This window comes from Lampetra planeri, chromosome 9 (assembly GCF_965212315.1).
Source record: "Lampetra planeri chromosome 9, kcLamPlan1.2.h2, whole genome shotgun sequence".
Taxonomy (NCBI): domain Eukaryota; kingdom Metazoa; phylum Chordata; class Hyperoartia; order Petromyzontiformes; family Petromyzontidae; genus Lampetra; species Lampetra planeri.
Genome location: NC_136115.1, coordinates 4,227,927 through 4,241,004, shown reverse-complemented (window position 1 = coordinate 4,241,004; position 13,078 = coordinate 4,227,927). Strand labels below are relative to the sequence as shown.

Genomic DNA, 13,078 nt, shown 5'->3' with positions numbered 1-13,078 from the left:
ACCTACAGACGAGGTGATGTGACACTTAACACGTGTCGGATCCTTACCAGACACTCAGCACCCACCTGGATTCTCACTACTCAACGTAAACCTACAAATTAACTGACACTACTCACTAATCACCAGACACTGACAAGCAACACATTTACCAATCACATTCAGCATACATTTACTCTAAATACAGTGACTGTAATTTCGTCATGTTATGCATTCTGTTGAACTACGGCACTACGGCAGTCTTCTCTGTAGCTCCATGAATAATACAAATTATTCCGCGTGACAAGGATGCTTGCAGATTGAGTGTGGCAGTAAAACAGCGATGCACATTTTTAGTTGGGCGTGTATCTCCAGCATGCTGTAAATACAGATTTCTCGTTTGTCAAATACATCTTAATCATGACAAAAGTGCATTTGTGTACAATCTGGCTCCCCCAATTTCCCTAGCCATGTCTAAATGAGTCATTCGCATTATAATAGGCACTCATTGAAACGATGCAACTGTGCTCCCACTGTTTAATTGTTTTATTCTGCAGACTGCGACAATTGTGCTTGCACATTCAGGCACGAGACAAGCGCTGAATCGTGTACAGGGTATCACACAAACGAGCACATTAACGCAATTGAGTGTCTGGTCAATTTTGTGGCAAAGTGGGTGCTAAGTGTAAAAAGGAATAGAGAAAACATAAAACCAATGCTTCTCCATCATAAAAATGATTTGCAATAACAATTTAGTTTTTTTTCTTCCGAAAAGACAATCGCCCTAAATGCGATAGATTCCATCTGGATCACTGAAACTAAGAAGATTTGAGCCTGGTCAAAAGGGATGTTACAATGCATGAGTTCACGACGCATGCATCGCATCTCGTCGTGTGTAAAAATACATGTCTTTGGATTCGTATACGACACACGTCGCAGGCAAACGGGTTCACGTGATGGTGATTAAAATACAAGGGGCCCAACCATCACACTTTGATGTCAAAGGTTACCCAGTAACACTGCAACATTGAGCCAACGTTGTTTGCATGTTTACTGGGTACCTGATAATACAGTACATGCACAAATGCTACTACAGTGTTTTTCATATTTCGTACTGCAATGATCTTCACCTTATTTTGTGTTGGAGTAAGAACTCCTGGCCATGAGCAATAAAAAACTACATCCAGCTGTGTGTAGATAATGGCTCATGATGATGATGATGATAGCGAATACATACAGGAATTGATCAGGTAATAACCGACGTTGTGGTTGTTTTGTAAATATTTGCCTAATTAAATTAATTTGCAAACACTGTATGTCCCTTCAAGTGGATGATGATGATGATGGCAGTGATTTAACACGCGGGTACAACCCTCACACGCGTACGTGACGTGACAGATTTACCTGGTAAATCGTAAACAAATGGAATATGCCACGCAGCGGTGTGCCAGCAATGTTTGTTTTACGCTCCAGTTCAGCGCCGTCTCAAATCGCGCGAGATGCTGCAGCTGCCGTGCCACGGTCAGCACACCGGATTCGACTTTGCAATCCACAAGCCACGTTGGTTCGTTCTACCCGCGCGGCAGTTGAAATCAAGAGCGCATTTATTACATCCTCCCATGAGTCCACCCAGGAGTATTATTGCTTTCATGGCTTTATTTTGGTGATTTCGAAAAGTTATTTGGTTTAGCCATGTATGTTTGTTGTAGTACGGAGTTAGACTGATGGCCTTAATCTAAGTTGTCTGTTGTTTGACTCGCATCCCACTGGGATTTTTGCACACAGCGTTGGTGTACGGTGCTTTTTTCTGGAAGATCTTGCAGTTTTTTTCCTGGATTTTTCTGTTTGCGCATAGTCACTTGAAGATGTTTTCTTGTTCATGTTTTTTGTTTGTTGCGGTTGCACCCTATTCAAGAGTCGAATGGCTCACATGGCTATACCAAATAAATGAAACTGAAAATGAAACTGAAATTAACGGGTACAACACCACAGTCGATCAGCGGCAGGTCGACCAAGTTCGGTGGGGCGACACATGGGCACTGGCATCTAACAAGGGGCCGTCCATAAATGACGTCACGCACCTAGGGGGGGGGGGTCAGACATTTGTGACGATGTGTGACGAGGGGGGGGGGGTTCGAGAAATGTGACGTCACATCAAAATGCGCAACTTTCAATAAATGTAGATAACACGTTCTACTTGATTAAATAGACGTTTTAATAAATGTTTTTTCCTATAACATCAGAGTGCAGCGCCACATGAAATACGCACTACAATGACAATAATTTAAAGCGATTTGAAGCGTGTTTTATTTTTTTTTGGGGGGGGGGAAGGCAGAGCTTTGTGACGTCATATTTGAGGGGGGGTCTAACTTTTTGTGACGCCGTGTGACGAAGGGGGGGGGTCAGAAATCGTCCAAAATCGCGTGACGTCATTTATGGACGGCCCCCAAGACGTCTACATTCCCTGGCGTGGAAGAGTAGGCCAAAAACCCCACTCTAAAGCTCCCTCTTGTGGAGACCCTTCTGCCAGCAGTGTCTTGAGCAAAGCAATTGCAGGGCTTCTCCTTTAACTCTTTTAATATGGAAACAGCACCTCCGTCTTTCTTGTGCTGGGAGGCGGGGGGGGGTAAGCTGTGGTTTGCCACCTGTCCGGATTTGACAGTCGGGAGAAATTTCAAGTTGTGTTCAGGTGGCACGAATGAATGGATTCGTGACATTACGTTGAACGCAGAGCTCTGAACCCATAGGGTTTACCCGTGTTCTTGAACAGGGAAATTGAGTTTTCAGGTCCATACGGCGTACAACCGTTTGGATATGAGCAAAAAAAATGTTTTTTGTCTTATGTGTCTGTGTTTCTCCCTTGTGATGGGACTTTGTAGGATGAACGTTGAGATGTATAAGGGGCACGGGGTGACCAATAATGTCTGAATGGGTCTGTAATAAGGTAGGCACTGATAAGGGGTTGACAGGTATGTGAACGTTAGCTGCACTCTATCTGGCTCCGTTTGTATAAGGCCCAGGCTGAGTCAGTACCGGATTATCGTAGTAGCAACAGTAGAAGATGATACGGGCCCCGCACTTTCAAGGGCCCCACGCTAAATGCTTTCAAACTATCAATTCCGGTTCAGTGATTCTGCACTTGCTCTATTACTATAGTACTATACCACCTTCAACTTTTATGAACGACTCGGTGTTTAAGGTTAGCGATTTGCCGTATTATCTGGCTGTATAGCAAATGAAAAAATACAATAACTTTGCTGTGCAAGTAAAAAAAATATGTTTTAATATTTACGTGTTAAAAAAAAATGTAGGGCCCCTTTATAACATAAGCTACAAGCTTAATGCGGCACTGGTCTGAGTGACTAATATATCGGGGGTTGAGTCCGTGTAGAACAAAGTGGGTCGGCAAACTGCTGCTCCTCTTTAAAGAACTGCGATACAACTCTTAAAATATTGAGGGCGGTTTTTGTTTGTTGTTCGCCGAATTTGTAAAAAAAAATGGCTCTTATTGTTATTTTGTTTGAGCAACCGCTTGACCAGAGGAAGTCCAGTTCACCATGGTAGTCCAATTCACCACGTAAGTCTAGTTCACCATTGGCACGAGTCACCAACCTGCGGCTCTTTTAAGGACCGCTTCGCGACGCGTTATTTATTAAGGGGCCCGCCGTCTCGTATCGACCACGACATGCATCGCGGATCTTGAAATATTGAGGTTTTTTTTTACCAAGTTCGCAAAAAACAGCACTTCTTGTTATTTGGGTTTGCCGATACCCCCCCCCCTCCTGTGGCAAAACCCCGTCTCAAGAGCCCGCAAAAGGGAACTCCATCAACCCAACTCGAGCCGTAAACACGCGAACTCCGCACGGATGGGGAACATTGCACGCACACGCACGCACGCACGTGGTTCATCATCATCACCCCCCCCACTCCTCTCTCGCTAATACCACCAGTACGTGTCCAAACTAAAATACAACTTCGGTTAACGTTTTCCATTCAAAAGAATACTGAAACAACAATAGCACCCGGTGACGCTCTTTCCGTTTTCAATAACGCAAGCGGAAGAGCTCCTGCTGCATGATGACCCGCTCCCTGCCACACCAGCCGGGCGCGCTGTCCGCATGCGGTCTATGGAGGGTCTCTGTGCGCGTCCGTGGGTCTCTCTGTGTGAGTGAGTCTGTGTGTTTGTGTGGATCTCCGTGTGCGAGTCTGTGTTTGTGTGGGTCTCTGTGCGAGTCTGCGAGTCTCCGTGTGCGAGTCTGCGGGTCCTCGTGTGCGCGTCCGTGGATCTCTCCTTGTGCGCGTCTGTGGCTCTCTGTGTGAGTGAATCTGTGTGTTTGTGTGAGTGAGTCTGTGTGTTTGTGTGAGTGAGTCTGTGTGTTTGTGTGAGTGAGTCTGTGTGTTTGTGTGGGTCTCTGTGCGAGTCTGAGTCTCCGTGTGCGTCCGTGGGTCTCCGTGTGCGAGTCTCTGGCTCTCTGTGTGAGTGAATCTGTGTGTTTGTGTGGGTCGCTGTGCGAGTCTGCAGGTCTACGTGCGAGTGAGTCGATGAGTCTCTGTGCGCATCCCTGTGTCTCTCTTTGTATGGCAATGGCATGACGGTCCAGTCGTCGTGTGACGATTAACGTACTAGAAACGGGCACAAGGACACCTGCAGTGGTGCATCGATATATGCATACTGTACATACCACACCACTCAACAGGAAATCTGTATTGTAATCGGCGGCTGTGTGCGTGCGTGCTCTGGTACAGCTCAATGTTTTGTATTCCGTGACAAGGAGGAGGAACACACCACACTACACACACCACACACACACACACACCACATACACACACCACACACCCGTCATCAGTGGCCATGCGTGCGATCGGCTAAACCCAGGGGGGGGGGGTGTTCCGTTGCGTGCCGTGGAGACGTCCCGCCGCTGACGATGGCCAAACGCCCGTGCAGCCATCGCCACCTCTGCAAACGACCTCGTGCCTCCTCCACTCATCCCGTGCCTCCTCCACTCGTCAAAACGCGCCTTGACAGCCGCGTAGGCAATTGACGCGTTGCTTGCGCTTGTCGATTAGAGTCTCACACACTCACACACACTCAAATCAAGATACAACAAAAGTCATTTAGCCGGTGCGGTTGATCAAAGGGATAAGGCAGAAAAGCAGCGGGCGGGGAGGTAATCGAACGATGTTGTATCCCGTGGAGCAATCGAACCCCGCGGCGGCGATGAGAGTGGCGGACCAGCAGAAGGTGGTGCCCGGCATGGAGGAGGCCATCCGAGGCGATGATCTGCAAGCGTGCCTGGACCTCTTGCTCCAAGATCCCGGGCAAGTGAACGTCAGGGGTGAGGATTACAGCGGAGACCGGTCAATCTCTGCGTCTCACACCATTTGGTGGCCGTAGTGGGAAAACTCTACACCCGTCCTGTGTTTTATTTATCGAAATAATGTTTATACTGGATGAATCCGATTAGCTGTAAAGCTTTTTTTCCCCTCCCACAGATATCCGATAGGGGCTTATCTGCAATGTTGCTGTATATAATACAAAAGCATGCTTTTTATATATCGTGTTATTCGTGCAAATTGAATCTCGGAACGTTGTAGAATGTCTAATTTTGCTCGCAGTTCCCATCACCACCATCACCACATTTGGGAGGAAACGGAAGCGCCCAAAGGGAGAAAAAAAATTAACCCGTAAAAACAAAGTTTTTCAATATAAATCCTTTATATGCGTGGCGGCTAGAGTCCTCTCGTCCTCTGGCTTGAGATGGCTGCCACCTATGGGTCAGATGATTGCCTGCCACCATTAAGCAATTGGTAATTAAATAGAATTTATTTTTTCCTAAAAAGTGTAAAATTTTGGAAAAAAAATTTTCACGAAAATAAATTGTCACGCACAACGGGTCTGTGTACAAAATGTCAGCTCGATTGGATCACGGGAAGTGGGTTAAAAAACGACCGAAAGATTTGCACGGTCGTAAGCGCGCAAGCAAGCAAGCAAGTGAACTTAATGTAAAGTATTTAAAAACCCCACGCGTGCGTGCGTGCGAGGAAAATGTTTCATCCCCGTACAGATGGAAACTAATCCAGCAAGCCATCCAGTAGGAGCTGGCAGTCTCGGCGTACAAGGGGGCGGGAGGGTGTATTCGCACGTGTGTACCATCCATCAACCCTCGGAGCCAAAGTGCTGGATTCCAGGCGTGCATGAAGCCACTAAAGTGCCCTTTCAGCACATGCGCCGTACCATACTTTTCGTCCGACCCACGGCTGGATGAGTGCCTCTCCATAACGTATTATATCATGGCTTTTGTACTGTTTGTTGTTGTAACGTTCTTACCTGCCCCGACATATTATGAAAAAGAGCTTTATATCTCATCGGATTCCACCAGTAGAAATACATCTTCTTATTCCGATTTTTTGTTGTTGTAAATGATCAGACTTCACCTTGTGCAGTGCGAGTTGGTGTAGGCGAGCAGCATAGATGTTTTAGAGCGTACAGTACAATAATGGATTTTTGCTTGTATCGCCATCTCACGACGACATAGCCACATGGCAGTCAATGACACCTGTTTCAGGCACACATGTTTTATAATTTGCCGTGTAGCCAGTTACCCAGCTATAGTTTGCAAGGGAGATCCGTGGTGCATCAGCACAGTGATGCTTACGGAGGAACAGGCAACAACCGAACAGAACGCGTCGGAGGTGCAGGCAAAAGTAGTGCTTAAATAATGTTTTTTTGTTGTTAACAATATAAACGAATACTTCACCAAAAACAAGGACGAGGTCATGAATGGTTGGAAAGGAGTTGTGCGCAATCAAGCGAATAAAAACAACCATCGCTGGAATTCGTAAAAGTAACAGCAAACGAATTGGGTGCAGGTTGCGAGCCAAAAACTGCATTTTGAGCTAGGAGTTATTTGAAATGATGGATGGAGGGGAGGGAGCCGAGTCCCAACTGAGAGAGGCAACAAGGACATTCCAGCAAGCAACATGGGCCTGCAACGTGGAAGGACATGTTGCCAAAAATTCGTTGTAACAGCTTGTATTTTTTCAGTAAGAACAAGGAGGCGCTTCTGATGCCGCGGATGGGGAATGTTGCGGAGACAGGAGAGGACCCTTTGGATATTTAGTGGATTTGTTTAAAATGCGGGTGAAGACGGGCAACTGGTGGTTTATTTGGATGTCAAGGAAGGGACAAATTGGAGGCGACATCGAGGTCGCAATGATGGGCCCTACTACAGGAGGGCATCAAGGGCAAAGCAGAGGGACGAGTGGTATCACAGAACGAGACGTATTAGAGTGGTTTTGAAGGCTAAGGTGGTAGATGTGGCAATAGTCAAAGATGGTGAAATTGGTGGCTTTAGCTATATTATGACGGAGTCGAGGTGCGATACCACTGTTTATTTCTGTAGAGCAAACCGATTTTGGCTTTGATCTTATTGTCCATATGATTGGTGTTGGATTTTAAGGACAGTTTTGAGTCCAAGATGATGCCTAGATACTAAAAGTTATTGACCTGTTCAATGGGATGTGAGTCCATGGACACGATTCGCAGGAAGGGCAAACTAGGTTTGGAGAGAGCTGGAGAACAACAAGACTTTTTCCTTTTTTGAGCATTGAGGACTAACTTTAACACATTAAGCTGGAGTTGTGGATTGAATAGTTCATGCACTTCCCAGACACCACCGGCAAAGATATTAATGACAGAGTGTAAGTTTGCGATACCAAGATTGTTCACAAACAGGGAGCACAGGATAGGGCCAAGCATGGATGCATGCAGAACCCCCCTTCATTATGGGGGTCTTTTCAGAAGACGTGATTAATGGCAACCAGTTGCAACCGGTCAGACAAGTGGCTCTGGATTCCAGTTAATTGCACACTTTGAAAAAGTGTAGGAATGGCGATGGCCCATCCAAAGGATGCCCATGCCCATCCCCCTTTAGCTTCTGAGATAAGAGTACATTCCGTGTGATTTGAACGTAGGCAATTTGGAATGTAAGAAGTGTACTTTATCCGTCATATACAGCGGCTTGAGTAATTCTCATTGTACATTCAAGTAAGGGCCCAGTCTCTCTGACAGGAACCAGAGACCTTTACCATTGGTGAAGAGCTATGTACGATCCAAGTATGACCGTTGGCCGAGATTTAAACAAAAAATGATCAATTAAATATTTAACGACGCCAATCCTTGATAAATATATCAATTAATTCCCCATGCATCTGATGCACTTTTGGAGTTGACAGAGAATATTATTTTTGGAAAATAAAGGGGGAAAAAACCCGCTGGTAATTTGGGGGTGAAAAAAATGTGTAAGATTTAAATGTTGACATTTCATGGACATTGTCTAGTTCTTTTTACATCGTTGTGAGCACCTTTACTCTTGCAGCTGCTTCTAAATACAATTTCTATCATCTGTTTGCATGGCCTTATGCTTAATACATTCATGCAGTAGGCATGCTCAATAAAACATGAATGGCAAACACGTTATTAATGTGCTCGTTGAGAGATCCTTAAAATTAGGTAAAACGGCTCCGTGATTGTTAAATGGCTACTCACAAGTAAATAGGTGGTATATGTAACATGAATATACTGTACTGTGTTGACTACATCCTTTGCACTTGAGTGCAGTATTGTGTAAAACTGTTCCGTCGTCAATACCACACGTGAAAACACATTTGTATTTTGACACCTTGGCTGCTGAAGCAACACTCACCTGCGCTCCAATTGCTGAGTGCAACTGTCGGATGTCATGACCAGCAGTGCAAATGTACGGGCCCATTCGTCGTGTCGTGTGGACCATGGGGGTTATTCGATCGTACCTAAACCACGCTCGCCAGTGCAGGTTGGGGAAGGTGGAGGGGCCCTCCCCTGGAGGACACAGACGTGGAAGCATACAAGTGCAGTACAACAGTGGATTTTACTGCACTGAACTCTGCTGTGCCCATGCAAATCAGGGCACGCTGGCACCGGTGGGTTTGTGAAAAGAGGGCACAAAATTGAGGGCAATTCCATGTTGAATAAGTTAACTTGCTTTCCATTATTCTCAATGGAATCCCATTTTCTGAGCCTCACCAGGGATCTGTGTGTGTGTGCCTGTTTTTGCACCGGTTAGCATACTGCGCTACGATTCCCACTCATGGCAACACCAGTGACGATTATCTGAACTGGTCATGGGCCTCCCTTAGGTCGACTCAGCCTCAAAATGAGTACCTGGTGCGGTGTGTAAACATCGCCACTGGGGAGCCAAAAGCGGCCGGGCGCGGTGCTGGCCACCCACCCTCTCGTGTGCCGTGTCGGCCAGAGGTCGCAACCGGGTACCCGATACCCGTACCCTACCCGATACCCGGCTACCCGTACCCGGCCGGGTACAGGTAGCCGTTTGCGACCCTGGTGCGGCCGGGTACGGGTACGGGTAGGCCGTGAGTCACTGGTGAGTCACCGTTTGTCACTCAATTCGGATAGGGTACGGGTACGGGTAGGGAACGGGTACCCGTACCCGGGTACCCATACCGGGCCGGGTACGGATACCCATTTGCGACCCTGGTGCGGCCGGGTACGGGTAAGGAATCAAAACCCGTTTGTGACCTCTGGTGTCGGCCTTCAAAGGTGCTCGCTAACAGCACTTGCCCCAACAGTCTGTTGAGACAATACGGGGCATCTTTGCCTTTGTTTTCCCACGAATCGTCAGGATGGAGCGGACTGGGAGCTCTGCACCACGCGTGTTTCCGTGGCAGCGTAAACATCGCGGCCGCACTGCTGCAGCACGAGGCCGACCCCAACTTATGCAACGACGCCGGAGAGACGCCCTTCCACTTTGCCTGCCGGTGGGGAAAACGAACTTATGTTGTTGTCCCCCCCCCCCTCCATTAACATTTATCCAAGAAAGCCTCACCGAGTCTCAAGACTTCGATTTAAAGCTTTCGTGACTGCAGGGATTCATCTTCTTGGTTCTTTCGGTAAAGTCACGTAGAAGGGAAGTTATAAAATAATAAAAATAAAACACAATAAAATAATTCTCACGACGTTTCGGCTACAACCTTCACCTGAAGACGGCTGCTTGCGTTGTAGCCGAAACGTCGTGAGAATTATTTTATTGTGTTTTATTTTTATTATTTTATTACTTCCCTTATACGTGACTTTACCGAAAGAACCAAGAAGATGAGTCTGAAGACTATTTTAGGAGGGTCCTGCAATCATCGCCAGTAGGGGGCGATATTACTATGTGTTTGCCAATGGAGCAATTTGATGGCTTTCATTAGTGGACAAACTGCAGGACTTTGATCAACTCAGAAAACGTTATCTTATATCCCAAAAAGGACAACATTCAACATTTGTGTTCATTTTGAATGTAGTTTGTCAACAAACATTTAATTGGCATTAAATAAATGAATCGCCACGTTTATCATTCATTCTGCCGTGTGGATGAAAACATGGAGAATATGATGTTTTTATATATGTAAACGTTGGCCCTTTTAGGCTGTCATATGTTGCGTCTGCTATAATAGTAATCATGTTCAACCTTTTATCAATCGACGGCTTCATGTTGGCCTCTTTATGCCGTGCTGGTCATCGGGGGTTGATTCACTGATCAGTGCTGGGTAGTGAAGGGGAGTCCGAGTATCTGTTTCGATATCACTCCCTAGAAAATGTTCGCCGTGGTAGGGAACTTAACTCGGGTTACGGAGTTCATTTTGCGATGCACTGACCACTGCATTGCCTCCGTTCCCTTGTACGGCAGTGCTAATGGCACTGCTTGAGCTCTGTAAACACGAGTGATTATGTTCTACAGCCAAGATAATCTGTTACTAGCTTAATACTTTGATTAAGATTAGTTAATCCTCCTTTCCGCCTACTTATATTTGCATGTACGCTTATTCCCGGGTCAAGAGGTCATCGTGGCCAATCAAGTTTCAACGAATACACCTCACTCACCATCACACCCTTACATTGGATCCTGGAGTTGTTAGGTCGACACCTGACCACCACACATAGCTCTTATCATATATCGCACCCGCTTGATTTTGGTTCACCCTTTGACACACTCATATTTCGCCAATACAGTAAAACCTTGGATGCCACTCTCGTTATTCGGCTGATGTTGATGATGATGAACACAAATGCATGAGGCTCGCTGACAGGTGCGGTACAAACAGCTATCGGCTGCTGCTGCTGCTGCCTCTGTTATCATCGTGCGATGCTGTTTCGCAGGAGGGGGAACGTCGCGATCATCCACCGCCTTGTGCAGAGTGGCGCCGACGTCACGTTGTTGGACAAGTACGGCCGCTCGGGCCTGCACCACGCCACCGTTGGAGGCAGCGTGTGAGAGACCTGGCACTATCCATGGCCGCTTGATGTTGCATGCTGAGAAATTAATAGCCCCGGGATCTTTACATTTGTTTGTTTCTTTCGGTAAAGTCACGTAGAAGGGAAGTAATAAAATAATAAAAATAAAACATAATAAAATTATTCTCACGACGTTTCGGCTACAACGCAAGCAGCCGTCTTCACCTGAAGATGGCTGCTTGCAGGTGAAGACGGCTGCTTGTGTTGTAGCCGAAACGTCGTGAGAATTATTTTATTATGTTTTATTTTTATTATTTTATTACTTCCCTTCTACGTGACTTTACCGAAAGAACCAAGAAGATGAATCCCTGCAGTCACGAAAGCTTTAAATCGAAATCTTTACATTTGTTTGTCATTTTCACAGTTGAATTTCATGTGCACATCACCTGGAATTTACCGGATGCTGGAACCTTAAGCAGCTTTGCACCCAGATACACGAGTGCTCGGATGGTTGACCACCATGCATGCCATGCTGTCGTGGGCGGCTGCGGTGCTGCGCTCATTTGTGGGCAGTAGACGGGAAATGGAGTGTGGTCTACATTTGTATTGCGCTTCAATGCTGCCCCTTCACTAAGCCGCGTGGAGCAGCGTGGTGAAGCAGGTCAAATAACCCCGACTACTCACATGGCATGGCGAAGCCCTTATCCAGCAGTGGGTTGACAAAGGGCCGTACATGTACGTACTTTGCCGTGAAGTTAATAATTAATTTCGTAACTCTCGCAGAGCATGCATATTTTAAGTGCACCAGTGTGGCCACTAAAATTGGCGGCCCTCGTCATTGCCAGCACATTCTGCACTCATAACCAGCTAAGACACAAGCAGATGGAATCGTGTTTACACTTTGTACCTGTCCTTAGCAATATATCGAGATTAGCATCCGTTGAGATCATATATCTACATTTCAAGGGAGATCCGAAATAGACATCCTTTCTGGCCCAAGAGATTAAACATCACTATTCACCGTGTGCTTGATGCCTAAAGACTAGCTCTCTAGAGGGGCTTTCTAGCACTGTAGTTGGAGGCCCTTCTGCCAGCAGTGTCATGAGCAAGCAAATTGTCTGCCTGTATCTTTACCTATTAACTGTGTGCTTGGTGCTAAAAAAAAACACTTCTCTCTCAACAGGTTGGCTTTGAAGTACCTTGAGGAAACTGGCAAATTCCATTTCCTGTCAACCGACACATATTCCCAGAATCCTTTGCACATCGCAGCTGGGATGGGAAACTTGGATGTTGTTTGCTTCCTCTTGGCAAAGAAAGTAAGTGAGAGCTCGTGGAGCGTGTGAGCGTGGTGTGGGCTTGAGGCGTAAAAATCGGGATATGTAACGGTCTTTTGGTAAAGCCACGTAGATAGAAAAATAATAATAAAACATATCACGACGTTTCGATCTCAACACAAGCAATCGTCATCAGGTGAAAAAAATACAGCACACTACGTGGCTTTACCGAAAGACCCGAAGAGTATGAATTCCTGCAGTCACGAAAGCTTTCAGTCAAGATTTGAGGAACATAATATCTCACAGTTCCAGAAGAGGGGGGGAGCACTCCATGTCAATGCGGTGTCTTGGGCGACGTATTATTCCGCAACTGATAAGCACCGGGACTTCTGATGTCCCGGGAAGATGTACGGGTTTCCCAGGACAATTAAAAAAAGAGAAGACTTTGCAAGGAAGCCAGGACAGGTGGCGGTGACCTTACCGTCGCGTCACGGGAGGTGATGAGATTGAGTTTACGGTCTGGGAGTGGTGTTGCCTCCCCATACACATTTCA

The 13,078-nt window shown here is 46.4% G+C and overlaps 1 protein-coding gene across 1 annotated transcript in view; it reads left to right on the top strand.

The window, feature by feature from the left end:
- Positions 1-4,025: 4,025 nt before the first annotated feature.
- The window catches only part of LOC144720583 (uncharacterized), a 32,851-nt gene continuing 23,798 nt past the window's right edge, over positions 4,026-13,078 (top strand). The window contains exons 1-4 of the mRNA XM_078597418.1: positions 4,026-5,312; positions 9,657-9,792; positions 11,177-11,287; positions 12,435-12,567. Coding sequence (XP_078453544.1) covers positions 5,156-5,312; positions 9,657-9,792; positions 11,177-11,287; positions 12,435-12,567 — 537 coding nt within the window. The 5' untranslated portion in view covers positions 4,026-5,155. The remainder of the gene's footprint in view (positions 5,313-9,656; positions 9,793-11,176; positions 11,288-12,434; positions 12,568-13,078) is intronic.